Source organism: Gavialis gangeticus, unplaced genomic scaffold, assembly GCF_001723915.1.
Source record: "Gavialis gangeticus isolate Ggan-Ray unplaced genomic scaffold, GavGan_comp1, whole genome shotgun sequence".
NCBI lineage: Eukaryota > Metazoa > Chordata > Crocodylia > Gavialidae > Gavialis > Gavialis gangeticus.
The window spans coordinates 160,281,918-160,296,728 of NW_017729024.1; the positions used below are offsets into that span (position 1 = coordinate 160,281,918).

At 44.9% G+C, this 14,811-nt stretch overlaps 1 protein-coding gene across 1 annotated transcript in view; it reads left to right on the forward strand.

The window, feature by feature from the left end:
* The window catches only part of AGXT2 (alanine--glyoxylate aminotransferase 2), a 19,278-nt gene that overhangs the window by 694 nt on the left and 3,773 nt on the right, over nt 1–14,811 (forward strand). The window contains exons 2-11 of the mRNA XM_019518272.1: nt 11–226; nt 1,783–1,967; nt 2,233–2,356; nt 4,107–4,201; nt 5,879–5,972; nt 7,642–7,735; nt 9,722–9,822; nt 10,528–10,620; nt 12,263–12,395; nt 14,122–14,210. Coding sequence (XP_019373817.1) covers nt 11–226; nt 1,783–1,967; nt 2,233–2,356; nt 4,107–4,201; nt 5,879–5,972; nt 7,642–7,735; nt 9,722–9,822; nt 10,528–10,620; nt 12,263–12,395; nt 14,122–14,210 — 1,224 coding nt within the window. The remainder of the gene's footprint in view (nt 1–10; nt 227–1,782; nt 1,968–2,232; nt 2,357–4,106; nt 4,202–5,878; nt 5,973–7,641; nt 7,736–9,721; nt 9,823–10,527; nt 10,621–12,262; nt 12,396–14,121; nt 14,211–14,811) is intronic.

Genomic DNA, 14,811 nt, shown 5'->3' on the forward strand with positions numbered 1-14,811 from the left:
TCCTGCCAAGGACGCGCTGGTCTCAGTCCTTCCCCAGACCCGGCTGTCCCCTGGGCGCGCGGGCACATCTGCTTCGGGGGCAGGCGGCCTGTCCTGGGCCGAGCGCCTGATACCCTCTCCGCTGCGCTGTGTTTCTGCAGGTGTCCTGTGGCAGCAGAGCAGGAAAAGCTCGTTCCCCTTGCGAGCCAAGATGCCCCCCTGCGACTTCTCGCCTGGAAACTACGAGGTAAGTCGCAGTGCCACCCCTGCTGGGCCTGCTGGTGCTGCTGGCAGTACTGTCCCGTTTGCTAGCTCCTCGCAGCCGTTCAGCGGCTCCAGAGGTTGCGCTCGGGGCTTGCTCGCAGCTGACCTGTCCCAGGGAGCTGGCGGAGGGCCGGAGTCGAGCAGCCCCTCCGTGAAGTAGGGCACGGGTAAGGTCACGGCTGCATCATGCGACGAGAGATCTCGCGCGTGCTCGTGTGTGTGGAACCGGGCGCTGGGACTAGGAAGTGTGGAGTGTTTTGTAGCTGTAGGAAGACTAGGTTAAGGAAATGTATTTCATTTGCAGTTGGACTGTTGTCATCCCACAGAGGCTGCTGGTTTCAGGCTACCAGGGGGGTGGACTCAGCTGGTATAAGGAGGAGAGTTGTGCCATCCTATGTCAGTAATCCTCAACCCTTTTAGACTCAAGGCACCTGTTGTTAAACCCAAGACGCCCCTTGGAAAATGCCAACTCTTAATTTTCACTCATGTTTTGGCTACGGGAAGTTTTTTTCTGTTGCAAACAACTCAGAAAGTCCGTAGCAGGTCAGAATGGTTTTAGCGCATGGTTGAATGCATGAAGGTTTTTGGCATCAGGGGCTGAACCCAGGACTCTACCCAGGTGCTATCATTTTGAAAGGAAAGAGTTGTGCCTAAGGGGGTTTCAGACTGTGCTTCTCAGTTTCACATAAGCACCTAACTCAGGGCTGGGTGTAGTTGCCAAAGTCTGGGAATTAGTCAATTTTTTGATCCTCCCCTCTTTCCTATTGGCTGAATTCAGTTCCTCCACCGTGCTGTTTTTTATTAATCCCCTCCCCAGGCATCCAGCTGTCTGCAGTTGGTTAATTCCTCTTCTGGAGGCACCAGAAGGCAAGGGCGGCACAACACTGAAAAGTAGCCACAGCAGTATTTAAAGTTACCAAGCTTAAGTCCCTTTGATCTGGACCTAAATTCCTAGAGAGGGAAAGTGGCACTGACCTGAGTTCTAACACAGGCTCACTCCTTGCTATACACAGTGGATAAAACATACGCAGTAAAAAGCATGACTTCAGTGTGGTGGTGCTAAAGGTCCCTCGTGAGAACAGCTTAACCTAAACCTATGTTTCTATTAATGTACTAAGCTGGTGCATATCACACAATGAGACCATAAATTCACATGCTTTTCTCACCCAAGCCATAGTAGTTCATCTGTTCTGTTGCCAATGGGTGTTGCACATTTGGATGGCAATTGTGACAGATGGTTTGTGTTTGTTAAAAAAAAAATCAACTACAACTTTCCAAATGGGTGCTTCTCCATCCTCTGTATATCAGAATATGAATCCATTTGATACCTTTTTTAACTGATGTGCTTTAATGATGAGATCAGTACAGAATAACAACCTTGTTCTGCATAATGGAATTGCAGAAGTTTATGGAGACTAGTTGTGTATCAGTGTTTATTTTAATATTTTAGTTAAGTGAACAAATTGTAATGTGTTGATGTGGCAAAGCTGAAACCTTTAGAGAAAGGGAAAAGAATAATGATTTTTTTACAACATGCAGTCTTATCCCTATGACCATATGCTGAAGATCCGCAAACAAAATGTCTCTCCCTCACTGACAACATATTACAAGAAACCATTGCTACTACATCAGGGACATATGCAGTGGCTGTTTGATTATGAAGGAAAACGATACCTGGATCTCTTTGCTGGAATTGTGACTGTCAGTGTTGGTCACTGTCACCCGTAAGTATGTTATTATTTGAGTTTCACTGGCTAATACAGAAATATACTGTTCTATTTTGTTCAGTGTGTAGCACCATATATCCAAAGGCAGAATATAGCTTTTTGTGCTTTGGCATTTCATTTCTATGTTTAAAACAATTGCGGTGATCCTTTGGAGAATGGGCTCATTCATTCCTTCATCTGGCAGTTTAGAAATTACCAAAATTTTAAGAATTAAAAATATGCTGGATTAATTACTCTGTGTGTGTGTTTTGATTACATGCAGGAAGGTAACCGCAGCTGCCCAAAAACAGCTTGGTCGTCTGTGGCACACAACCAACATCTACATGCATCCGTCAATCCAGGAATATGCAGAGAAGCTGACGGCACTTCTCCCTGATCCGCTTAAGGTACCTTAGTTCTAACAGGGTGGCTGGCTGCTAAGTATGGATGAAGAGAGATATGGTATATGAGACACAAAATAACACAGTATCAAACTCTGAGCCTCATATCATATCCCCAGAAACAGTATAAATCTTCAGCTGAAGAGAAAAAAATGACAATTCTCAAGACATGCTGAACTTTACTATGAACCTAGACAGGCACAAGTATAAGAGAGAGGTAGTTAGCTGTATTAGTCCTGAGTGAGGCAGGTGATGGGGTAGATCTGCACCTTACAGACTAAACCAGAGATGCATAAGAATATGCATAAGTTTATGTACCTCTGTTTAGTCTATAAGGTGCAAATCTACCCTGCCTTCTACATGTGGAAAATCCTGCATTGTCCATACCACATAAAGTTCTACGTTTGAGTCATTTTTTCATTTTAGATTTCACCATACTGAGGCATTGCCAATTCAGAAACAATCATAACTCTGAAAATACATTTTCCCTTTTCTTACAAGCATTGTGTAAAACTAGTTGAACTCAGAATAGTTGGTGTTGGGGGGAAGCATTTTAATTGCATTTGCTTTTCACACTTTACAGCATTCTATTTGTAGTTGGCTTCACCGACTATTTCCCTGTATAATCCGTTAGACTTATGTAAAGAGAGCACACTGTCCTCTGTGCAACAATAGGCAGGGAAAAAGTTTAAAATCCTCTCAAAAGATGGCTAGGGCACTCAGGATCAGGAGTTATGTCTGAAACTACTTTAAATGTTTTTCTTTAAAGAAATTAGTTGCAGAGGGATAACATTTTGACACACCAGAGTAACTTATGCATTTTAGACTATTTAAAGTCAGTAGGATTTAAGCTCTCAAATTACATGCATGGGTTTAAAAAAATTAACCAAGTTGCTTAGATCCCTCATACAGGAAGACTGAATGGTATCCCCTTAAAACTCAACCTCCCATTGTCCAAACATTGCTTACCTTTTTTTTCTCCTCCTCTACCCTGCCTACTTGGTAACTAATCTGCAAGACTGTTTACTATCACCTTTGCTGCTGTTGTGGTTCCATCTACCCTCGGCGTCCGAGGGCCTTGTCACATGTCATACTTAGGACATGTTAACTGCACTTAAAACATCAGCATCTGCATGTTCAAGCAGTAAGATATGCACTAAGTGCAATCGTATCATAGCAAAGTTAGGACTTTTCATACAAGAAGTAACTCCAGATTGTATTAAGTAATGTGTTCAGCTCTCATTGGACCACTCCAGAGCTACTACTAGCTATTTGTGGTCCTCACTCAGCTGTGACATCAGCCAGGAACCCCTCAGCTCCACCAAGCCTCTGTTGTTGATCCCAGCCCCAGCACTGCACCAGAGCCACTTCGTGACCCGTTGCAATGCCGGGGTGGGACTGACAATCAGCTGACATAATAGCAGCAGAGTCTTGAACCAGCCCTGGTGCAGTACCTGACAATCCATGAGCTGTGTGTATTAGAGATAGTAGTAAACATTACTACTGCAACTGCTCAGAACTCAGCTTCTCGCATCCGTTCTAGGATCTTGCTCTGAGTGCTGTGAGATTTGTTTGAAATATGTATCTGTCTTGCATTGCATAAGCGGAGGCATCAAATATTCCAAACTCTCTTTGCAGACAAAATGCAGGAGAAATTGATCTTTAAACAGCTGTGTTCAGTTTGATTGATTGGCCCTTGTAAAACAAAGTCAGTATTTGATATGTTGAGATCAATATGAAATTTGTCCTTCCATAGGTGGTTTACCTGACCAACAGTGGGTCAGAAGCCAATGATTTGGCAATGTTCATGGCAAGGCTTTATACTCGTAACTTTGACATCATCTGTTTCAGGTAATCATAATACATTTTATGAATTCCATTTGCATAACCATGCACACAATGCAGGAAATAAAAGGGACTTAATTAACCCAGAATCTGTCATTGAACTATTTGAATCAATAAATGTGACTGCTAGTTTAGTTTAAAGACTTAGTAGCCATTGGGAGCTGAAGTGCTCCTTGTGTATTAGGACTGCTCCATGTACAAACCACTTGCCCATCTATAGCCTATACTTTCTGTTATTCTTTATGGCAGTGGTTCTCAACTTTTTTAGACTCAAGGCACCCCTTATCAGATTTAAGGCACTGCTCAACCTTTAATTTTCACTCATTTTTTTGGCTCCAGATGAATAATAGAGCAATTTTTCTGCTGCAGATAACTCAGAAAGACCACAACAGGGACGAGTGTTTCCAATAACCAGGTCCCCTCTACACATTACCGTTATTGTGCAATTAACTGAGACCATCTTCATGTGCAAAATCTTTATTGCTATCACTTGCAGTGAGTGAAAGGGATTTTCACAGGCTGCTTGTGGTGCATGAAGCGAACTTCATGGCCTTGTTGTGGTGAGCCTGCCCCTTGCTGCTGATTGGTTGAGGGGCCCTGATGGCCCTGCCCCTTGCCATTGATTGGCAGACAGGGCTGTCCAGCGTGTGGCCCCGCCTCTCACCACTGATTGGTTGAACCAAAAAGCAGTGCAGCTGTTATTCCTCTTTCCTTCCTGGCAGCCTGTTTTGTGCACATGTAGCTGTGCGCACGGTGCAATGTTTTTGTTGCACAAGTAAAGCTATGCCACGATTACCATAACATGTGGAGTTGCCCTGGGTTCCTGTTTACCTTCTGAATCACGTTTGCATGCCTAGCAGTGCCACCACTGCTTGGCACCCCATAGCACCCTTGAAGGGATCTCAAGGCATTCCCTGGTTGAGCATTGCTGCATTAAGTAGTGTGCTTATAATGTTTTAATCTTAAAAAAAAACTTAATCTTTTTGGTCAGAGACTATATGGAAAATCTCAAGGTTTTGAGATCCACTGAATATAGTAATTCCTATGAATAAGCTGTAAATTGTGTATGAATAAAATATCACCCCAAACTGAGTGGAAATATCTGCTTGAGAGGGAAGAGGTCCCCAAGATTTAAAAAGCAGGGGTGTTTGCCGCCCAAGGTTCAGATACACAGGTACAGCTGTGTGAAGAAGCTCTCATAGCACCTGCCTATATTACTGCTGGTCAGTATGTCTAACTCAGGGGTGGGCAAAATGTGGCCCGTGAGCCAGATGTGGCCTGCCAGGCTATTCTGTCTGGCCTGCTGGGCCCTTAAAAATTTAGGAAGTTAATATTTATCTGCCTCTGGCTGCCTGTCATGCAGCCCTTGATGCCTTGCCAAAACTCAGTAAGCGGCCCTCCACCCGAATAACTGCCCGCCCCTGGTAACCTCTCACCAGAATGAATGCTTAGTTACAAATCCAGAGCTAATTGGCATTCAAGTCTGCCATAAAGCAATAAATGGTGGAAGGATTGTTTATTTGTATTGCATCCAGAAATGCCCCCACTTCCACCAGGTTGTCTGCTCTTTTTCTCTACCCAGAGAGCAGGAGCAAGCTCTATAGGAATGAGTGCAGCTGTTTCCACTTAAACCTCACATGACATCCAAAGGAAATGAGCATGTGCTTTGTTCTGTTCCCACAGAGGAGGATACCATGGAGGCAGCCCTTACACGCAGGGTTTGACATCCATCGGATCTTATAAGCACGGTGTCGCCAACGGCTTTGGCTGCCCAACAGTGAGGTTTTTAATGTTTTATTTATGTCTTAGCTACTGAATAAGAGTGCTTGTTTGCCTGAATGTGATAAAATTTACTTAATGCCTTATGTCGTCAAAATACAGTTCAGATGTTAACTAATAAGGAGGATGTGCTAGGCCTGAGTCTGTTTGGTCATTTGCGTAAGTACAGAGTGGGCACATCTACACATGCGGTGGACTGTGTGGTTGTTACGCTACTGCACAGTAGATTGTTGCTACCGCATAGTAGCAGCTAAAATAACCATGCAGTGATGGGACTGTGCAGTCATTCAGTACTTGCTTAAGTGGTGTTATTGTGCAGTCTTGTCACCGCATGGTTATTTTAGTTGCTATTATGCAGTAGCAACGATCTACTGCGCAGTAGTGTTGCCATTACAGTTTGTGCCTGGTGACACTACGTTGCCATAGCAATGAGCTATGGCTATGTAGCATCACGTGTAGACACATGCGCATGCCCAGTGAGTGGGGAAAAATGCTACCAGATCAGAATGGAAGTGTTGTGCTCCCACTTTGCCCTAATTTTGCCTGGGTATAAAAGCTGCAAGAGGGGTAGGGCAGTAGCACATCGGGCCCCAAGCCCAAGTTTTCAAGTTTATTAGGACACCTGATAAAAATGATATAAAATAACCTCTTGTGGATTTCCCTCTGGATTGAAAATGCAATAAAAATGTATAATAGCCCCTGCTAATATCTCTTTGCCCTGATGGCAGAAATGGCTAATGAAGACTGTTGACAGCTGGGGTTGGCTAATTTAATCTACACTAGGAACCATCCTAGGTGCAAAATTGGCCCCAAGAAGGCGTCTTTGGGATCCGCTCCCTCTCCTGGACCTCTCAGTTCTTTGTTGCATCCATTTCTCAGACTGCAGCTGAGCTTCAGCCCAGAGTTTAAATGACTCTGCTGATGCCATTATTAGGATTAAAAGTAGAACTCAGGTTTTTAGCCTATTATCAGTCCACTGGACTGCACTGCCTCCCTGCAATATGCTGTCCTTTATCTAGTTTTGAATGCCTGGAATTCATAGAATCGGAGCGTGATAGAAACGATGGGCCAGAAGGGACCTCAGGAGGGCAGCTGGCCCTTTCTAAACCATCCCAGACAAGTGGATGCTAACCTATTCCTAAAACTCCACAATCTACCCTGTTGCATGACTATAAGGCACATAGCCCAAGGACAGCGAGACCACCTAACCTCCCACAAAAGCAGGGGAACAAGGGCACTGTCAGTGTCCTGCCACTGCAGGGTTGTATGGACAAATTTGAAAGGTCAATTTTGGGCAACCGTAATTGATTAATAAAATCAGTGAGCTGACTATCTCCACACTAATCGCTGGAGGACAGAATGATTTTAATTTCAAAGACTTGGATTCCTAGTCTTGTGCACTGCCTTCCTTCTGAGGTTGCAGACCCTCGCAAAAGTACATTTTACAAGTTGTTTTCAGACCGGTCAGTTGAATTGGATCTCCCATTTGACATTAGCAGATTTTTAATTTTCTGTATCAAAATTTCTTTCAAACAAAACCACATTATTGAAAGAACTGTTTTAATGTGTTTTAGGATTATTGCTTAAAGTCTTTCATTGAACAATAGTTCTGTTCTCAGTACTGACTTTTTTTGAAGGTCTGAAGCTATTTCTGTTCTTCTCCACAGACAATGTTACCAGATGTTTTCCGTGGTCCCTGGGGAGGAAGCCATTGCCGAGATTCTCCAGTGCAAACTGTCCGGAAATGCAGCTGTTCTGGAGGTTAGTTGATGGCAAGGAATATGGTTGCTGTTAGGTGCAAAAGGAAAGATGGGACAGGAGAAGCAGAAACAACATCACCCAGGGACGCCCCTCCCTGCCAAGGCAGCATCCATCACACCAAGCCAGCCTTACTCTGGCTTTCTCTCTGCTTCAGGAGGTGGGCTGGAGAGCATGGTAGGCAGTGCCTACTCCTTGGCTTTGTGATTAGCACGTTTTGCTGGAAAGCAAGAAATACAGTTCAGTTCTCCTCTGGACAAGGAGCCTAGAACCTAGGTCTTTTGCTCCTTGGGCTGGTGCCCTACCCAGTAAACTATAAGTGGAGAAGACATCCTTCTTTTTCTGCGCCCTCCCCCTATTGTGGTTTTTCTGTGGCTGACACTTTAGGACTTACCTGATGCTATGCACATACCCAGGCAATTCTGTTTCCTGCAGCTCCTTACGCCGGGGTGCTCAACCCGCAGTCCAGGGCGTCTTGGAATCTGGCCTGTGGGACTCCCCAGGGGTCAGGAAATTTGGTGGCCAAGGAGGAGCAGTGGCAGTTAATACAGCCCTCCCTCCCTGCTGCCAAAATCCCAAGTCCTGTGTGATGGGTTGGAGCTGGGCCATGATTTCCCCCCAAAACTGCATGGCCAGATCAGGGCCAGGCCACACTCTCTTCCTTCTGCCCAGCCAAGCTGGGGCCGCATCATGCCGCCTTCTTTCTTTGGGGCCAGGCCATGCCCTCTCCCTCTGCACAGCTGGTTTGGGGGCAGGTCACACCCCCTTCCGCCTGTGGGGCTGTGGCATGCCCCCTTTCCTCCCACCTGGCCAGGTTGGGGCTAGGCGATGCCCCCTTCCTCCCACAGGGGCAGGCCATACCCCCTACCCCTGTGAGGCTGAATTGGTGCCAGATTCAGTTCACTGGCCAGATCCAGCCTGTGGATGGACTGGGCCCTGCCCATGCAGCTTGCTGGACAAAAAGGTTGATCACCACTGACCTACATAGCTGCCTACTGAGCATGCTCAGAAGAGAAGTGCGGGGCAAGAGTGACTGCGTACTGTAACCTATATGAAAGTGCTAAAAATTGCAGTTATGAAGCCACATATGTGCCCTCTAGGGCAGGGGTTTCAAAGATACAGCCTATGGGCTGAATCCAGCCTGTAGTACCCTGTCATCCAGCCCGTGGTGCTGGCTGTGGGTTTTGGAATAGACCCACATGAGGTGCACACTGGGCTGGGTTGGGATGCATTCTGCACAAAGCACCTGCACCAGGCCTGGCCAGGCTGAGCACTGCACATGGGGCCAATTTGCAAGCCTGATGCAGCCTACCAGGCTGGTCCTGCACCATTCACTTGGTCTGTGGACAAGCCCCGTGCCATTCATCTGGCTCAAGGGGCCTGATGAGCTTGACACCAATGCTCTAAGGTACAGACAGATCTAACAATGGTATCAACAGCAAAGGATGCCATAGGAGCTGTTAGGTTGGAACTGGTTCACCTGCATGATTCTCTAGCGATAGAAGTGTAGCAAAACCTCTTAGACTTTACCTTGCTTCATTTAGGGTCCAAGTTACAATGATTAACCTAATTTGTATGTTAGGCTCACGCAGCCGTAACAGATAAAGCATAACAGCAACTGTATGTTCCAAAGCAGCAGTTCCCCTGCTCCTTTTAAAGTAGGTAAATGTACATTTATCCATATTCTTAGGCACATGAAAGGGGAGTAGACTTTGGCCATCAGTTTGCTTTGAGTGTTTGATGGAGTGTTATGAGTGCTTTGTTTTATGTTAACCTGGGACACCTCCTTCCTCCAAAAGGCTGGCTTTATGACCCAGACAGCATACTTAGGAAATCTAAAACAATTTATTAACTTCTGATAATTCACCTTCAATCTAGGAATGTTAAAAATACCTAAAAGCATTTCTTATGTACATCCATGTAATGTTAGATTATTAATCTACATGTCTGTCATTTCCAGTACACCATTCTTGTGTTCCTGCCACACAGGTCATTGTCATGCAAACAACCAGTACATTGAACAGTTCAAAGACACTCTGAATACTTGTGTGCCTAAGGGAATAGCTGGATTTATTGCCGAGCCAATCCAAGTAGGTGACTTATCACGTTCCACTCTAATTGTAACAGCACAGTACTATATAGCACAAAGTACTCAAAAACAATGTGGTTGGTGGGCTCTGAATGTGAATACCTACCAAAAACTGAGCATTAGTATGCTCTGAACCACCTCACTCATTCAGAAGTGAGGCTGCAAAAGTGCAAACTGCTTAACTTACTGCCTACAAGACACCTCATATGGCAAATTGAAGCTGGTAGGCTGAGCTATGGTTTTGAGGAGGTCGTTGGCACCTAAATGGTAGACTTAAACGACCAAGCGCCTACAGGAAGATCTAGGCCAGCATTGCCTCCAAATGATGCAGCAAGCTGGCTGTATTTGCACTGGGGCCATGTACACTAAAAGTCTCTGAGGCATAAATGTTGTGGGCTCATTAGCTTGAGAAGATTGACCCCATTGTCTGTCTCCTGTTTGCTGCCTCGTCTCTGTGTACATGTGCGTTATTCTTAGGCTGTTTAGATGGATAGTAGATTTTGGGGGTCACAAGACAGCTGCTCCCTCCATTTCAGCAATGCTTCTAAAGTCTAAACTAAGCCACCGCAGAATTCTCCAGATAACTTACTGACCACATTTTCTTCTTAGATTTCTCTGTCTTATCTGAACGTTGCTAGGTTTTAGGTTTGAAATAACGATCCTATCTCTGTTGCTGAAAACAATATGTTTACGTATTTTTTGACAGGGTGTTAACGGAGCTGTTCAGTATCCTAAAAGTTTCCTAAAGGAAGCCTTTCAGTTAGTACGAGAGAGAGGAGGCGTCTGTATTGCGGATGAAGTAAGTGTCCGTAGCTGCAAAAGTTCTTGGGCGTTTTTGGATAATTCTGCAAGGCCATTAGCCAGGCAAAGGCAAATACTAGACCAGTTGAAGGCCTGGATCAGTCTAAATCAGTGAAGGCCAACCTTTTTGGCAGGCATGCCACCTTAGCCCCACACCCTCCCCAAGTGCCACTCCCATCCTCTTCCCCTGCTTGAACTGCTGCTTTCCTTTCTGTTCCCTGCCCTGTGCTCCCTGCTCAATACGCTGCTCTGTTTTTTGTTTTCTTCTCTGTCTGCCATCGTGCTGCCTGTCTCCTCCCTAGTCTGCCAGGTATGACTCAAAGTGGTCGTATGCTGCAGATTGACCACCCCACTCTAAAGTAAGTCTAGAGCAGGGGTTGGCAACATTTTTGGGCATGGCACCAAAAACACCTGCAACCTCAATTTGTAAGATTGTGTGCCAGGGGCGGATGGCAGGGGAGCTGCAAGGGGCCTGATCTTTGTTGTGGCAGTGCAGCCCTGGCCCCTTCTCCACCGTTCGCCCCAAGGCACACATGCCAAGCAAAATGCCTTTGAGTACCATGCTCTGGCACCCGTGCCAGGGGTTGCCTACCCTGATCTAGAGTTTAGCAGCCTGAGCAGAGTGCAGCATTCCTAGCACAGGAGCCTGTGCGAGTCAAAGCTGGCACACAGTATTCCCTAACTTTCTGAGCATTATGTTTCCTCATTTGTACTAAGCTGACAATTTCTGTTGCAAATTCATTGGATCTTATTCCCTGCTTGTATAAATGGGTGGTATTCCTTTGACTTCAACAGAGTTTTATTTCATCAGCAGAAAACATTTAAATACTCCTACCAGTACTCATTTGAGGTCAGGTTTGGACTAGGAAGAGTTGTTTTACAATTTTATCTATTTCATTGCAGTATAGACAAAACCAGTGTTTGCAGAGGAACTCTTGAGGAGAATCTATCCCAAATCACCAGCAGATACCCTTTTAAATATAATTTTCTTAGTAAGACTGTTTGAGTTAATACAAATGAACCATTAGAGAAACAGGGAGGCAACCTGGAAGTGAGTAAGAGAGGCTGTGATGGATGCTAAATATGCTGGCATAGTAAAATCCTGGTACAATTAGTGCGGTGACCCCTGGAGCTGCTTCTGAAAGCTAAGCATATGCCAGTCCCTGTGACTTCAGCCTACGTGGATCTGCCTTAGGATAAACAATGTAAGCTCTTTCATATGAGAGAGCCTTTATACAGTTTTATGTAATAGAATTTATATGACTGGTTTTTTAGGCTTAAAATCTGCACCTACAGAAAAGTCACAGGAACAAACCCTCCAGATTGTGTGCTAGGCCACTTTTCATTTGTAGCAGGTACAGTGTTTCTGTAAAGATAATGCATAATTAGTAACACAGCTGTCAACAAAACTGTGTGTGGAAAATGTTTTGTACGGAAGTCAGCATTTGTTAAAGGTAAAAAAATCTGTGTGAAGCTAGTTGAAGAAGAATCCTGCTCAAATAAATGAAGTTGGCATTTAGATATTATGGTTACAAAACAATGCAATAGGCAAGAACAGAAAGGCTCATAAATAGTACAAGCATTAAATAACTCTTGAAAAACAACTTGTAAGCAAATGTTTGTGTATTTGCTCTCGCAAGGTACAGACAGGCTTTGGACGCACTGGCAGCCATTTCTGGGGATTTCAGACACATGATGTAGTTCCTGACATCGTTACCATGGCAAAAGGAATTGGTAATGGCTTTCCAATGGCTGCTGTTGTAACAACAAGAGGTACAAATATTTCTTATTTTAAGACGTGGTAGTTTGAATATAAAATATACTGGATACTCTTCCAATGACTATGGAATCGATCATCTCAGCAAGTGCATTTTAGAAATGAGATACGGATATATTCAGTCTCAAAACAGGCTTTGGACATAGACAAGTCTGAATCTCGCTTCTCAGAGGTGCATGGAGATAATAAAATTCACAGTCTGATTAGCCACATAGTGATCTTAGCTACATCAGCGTAAAACCCACAGGCATCAGTGGAATAACTAAGGTCATTGTAGAACTGGTAAGAGACCCCGAAACTCCTGCCTGAATTCACCTGCCTACTGAATAGATGCACTTCTGTTATACAAGATAGTATTCGGACAGCTGCTGAACTGCTGACTAGTCAGTACCCATGACCCAGTGTGTTTAGCCCAGATCCATATCAGCTCTGTTGGTGCTTTTGTTTTAGGCTTCAGCATGCCTAAAAAGCATGTGCTTTGCATCAGGAGCTGATCCAGAAGGGCAGGGTGATGTTCCCAGGATCAGCATGTGGTGCAGTGTGCCATCCTGAGCACCCAGGGTTAACAAGCAGGAGATACCCAGGCTGAAGGGGAAGTGTGTGTTTGAACTCCTGTCCCTCCTCAGAACTTAGATGTCTTCATCCTCTTTTGATCCAGGCCATGTTTTATTTGATAGCAGGTGTTCAGCTAGTGCCTATTTCTGCATAGTAGCCTAGTATAGCAGTACTCAACCTTCAGCCTGCGGGCAAGATCTGGCCTGCAAATCTGTCTCTCATGCAGAAATTCTGCAGTGGTGGAGTTGTGGCAATTAATGCTGCCACTACTCCCCCCACCACCAAATTTCTAAGCCCCATGACCAGAAGTCATGGCCCCACGCACTAGATCAGGCTGGCATGCAGACGTGGGGACAGTGTGGCAGGTCTGATCCAGTGTGTGCAGAGCCACATGCTGGATTGTGCCCCCAACTGGTTCAGGTCCACAAACCAATCCTATGCACCAGCTCTGGCCCATAGACTGACCGTGCACCACCCTCCATCCATTCTGAAATGCAGAAATGGTGAGCACTACTAACCTAATGGGAGAGCTGGGTGCTAGCCCATCCAGAGCCTGACAGGATGCAGGAGTGCCTTACTGAGCCTGCCACTTCCTGGGTGAATGCTTTTATCACTAGAACAGATGGACCCTCCTCCAGCAAATTGTTGCAGCAATTTGTACTGAATTCAGCACCATCAGTGAGCATTAGGAATCATCAGAGCCCAGCTAACAGCATGGGGTGTGGTCTGGGCAGGCTCGCAGCTCCATTCTGGATCCAGCAGGAGTTGGATGTCTCCGTTCTCAGACTGAGGCATTTCTTTTGTGGCAGCTGCAATAGGAACATTCCTGATTGCTTTCCCTGGTAAGGGCACATCAATTCTACTTCATTCCTATATAAGCTCTAATTTATCTGGTACTTAACATCTACTGAAAATAGCAGAGAATCTATAACTCATCAAACTTCTTCACCTCTAAACCCCACTGCCCATTTTCTGAAATTTTTGCCCTAATATTTTCAAATCAGTTGCTGAGAATCTAACACCTTCTTCTCCTTTCGCCTGCAGTTAAGTAGAAAGAATGAGGCATGAGATTTATTGCTGTTTCAGTTGTAAACTAGAGCTGATGAATACTAGAAACAGGCAGGCAATGGTGAGGGAGGAAATCAATGAATGTGCTTTTTCTTTTAGAGATTGCAAACTCCTTGGCTCAAAACCTTCACTTTAATACATTTGGAGGAAACCCCGTGGCGTGTGTAGTTGGATCTGCAGTGCTTGATGTAAGAATGTTACAGTGATATGTTCTGAGTGCCTTATGCTGTTTGCAGAATGCTATGGCAGAGACTGCAGCAAGACTCCTTTACGCTACTGGGGCTTTCAGTAGTTACACAAGAGGGAAAATGTAAATATTAATTTAAGACCACAAACTTTAATTTTTCTGATTGTCCCATTATTGAATTTGATCTTAACTCTAGTGCTGTAGCAGGGCTAAGATTCTGTCTTGCAATACTGTGCACCCCTAACACCTTTAGCCTTCCTGAAGCCTCATTTCAAAACTACTTAATGTTTGTCTGCTGTATCACCAGGGTTGCCAAATGCAGTCCCTTATTACTCCCTTCTTTAATAGAAGCTCCTTTCCCTAGAACGGACTGCTGTCCTTCTGATTCACTAGAGAAGCAGCAGCATCCGCTTGAAAAACTAGAATAGTCAGACTGTCAACAGCTGTGTTTACCAGCTGGAGTGAGTGTTACAGGGGTGTCCCAGATTACCTTGTGTGCTTAGCCAAGTTTCTCAAAACTTGAGCTAGATTAACAAACTATGAATAAAAAATATACCAGTTTTGGCATCTCTAGCTACAAGCTTCCTCCCTCCTCCCCCCCC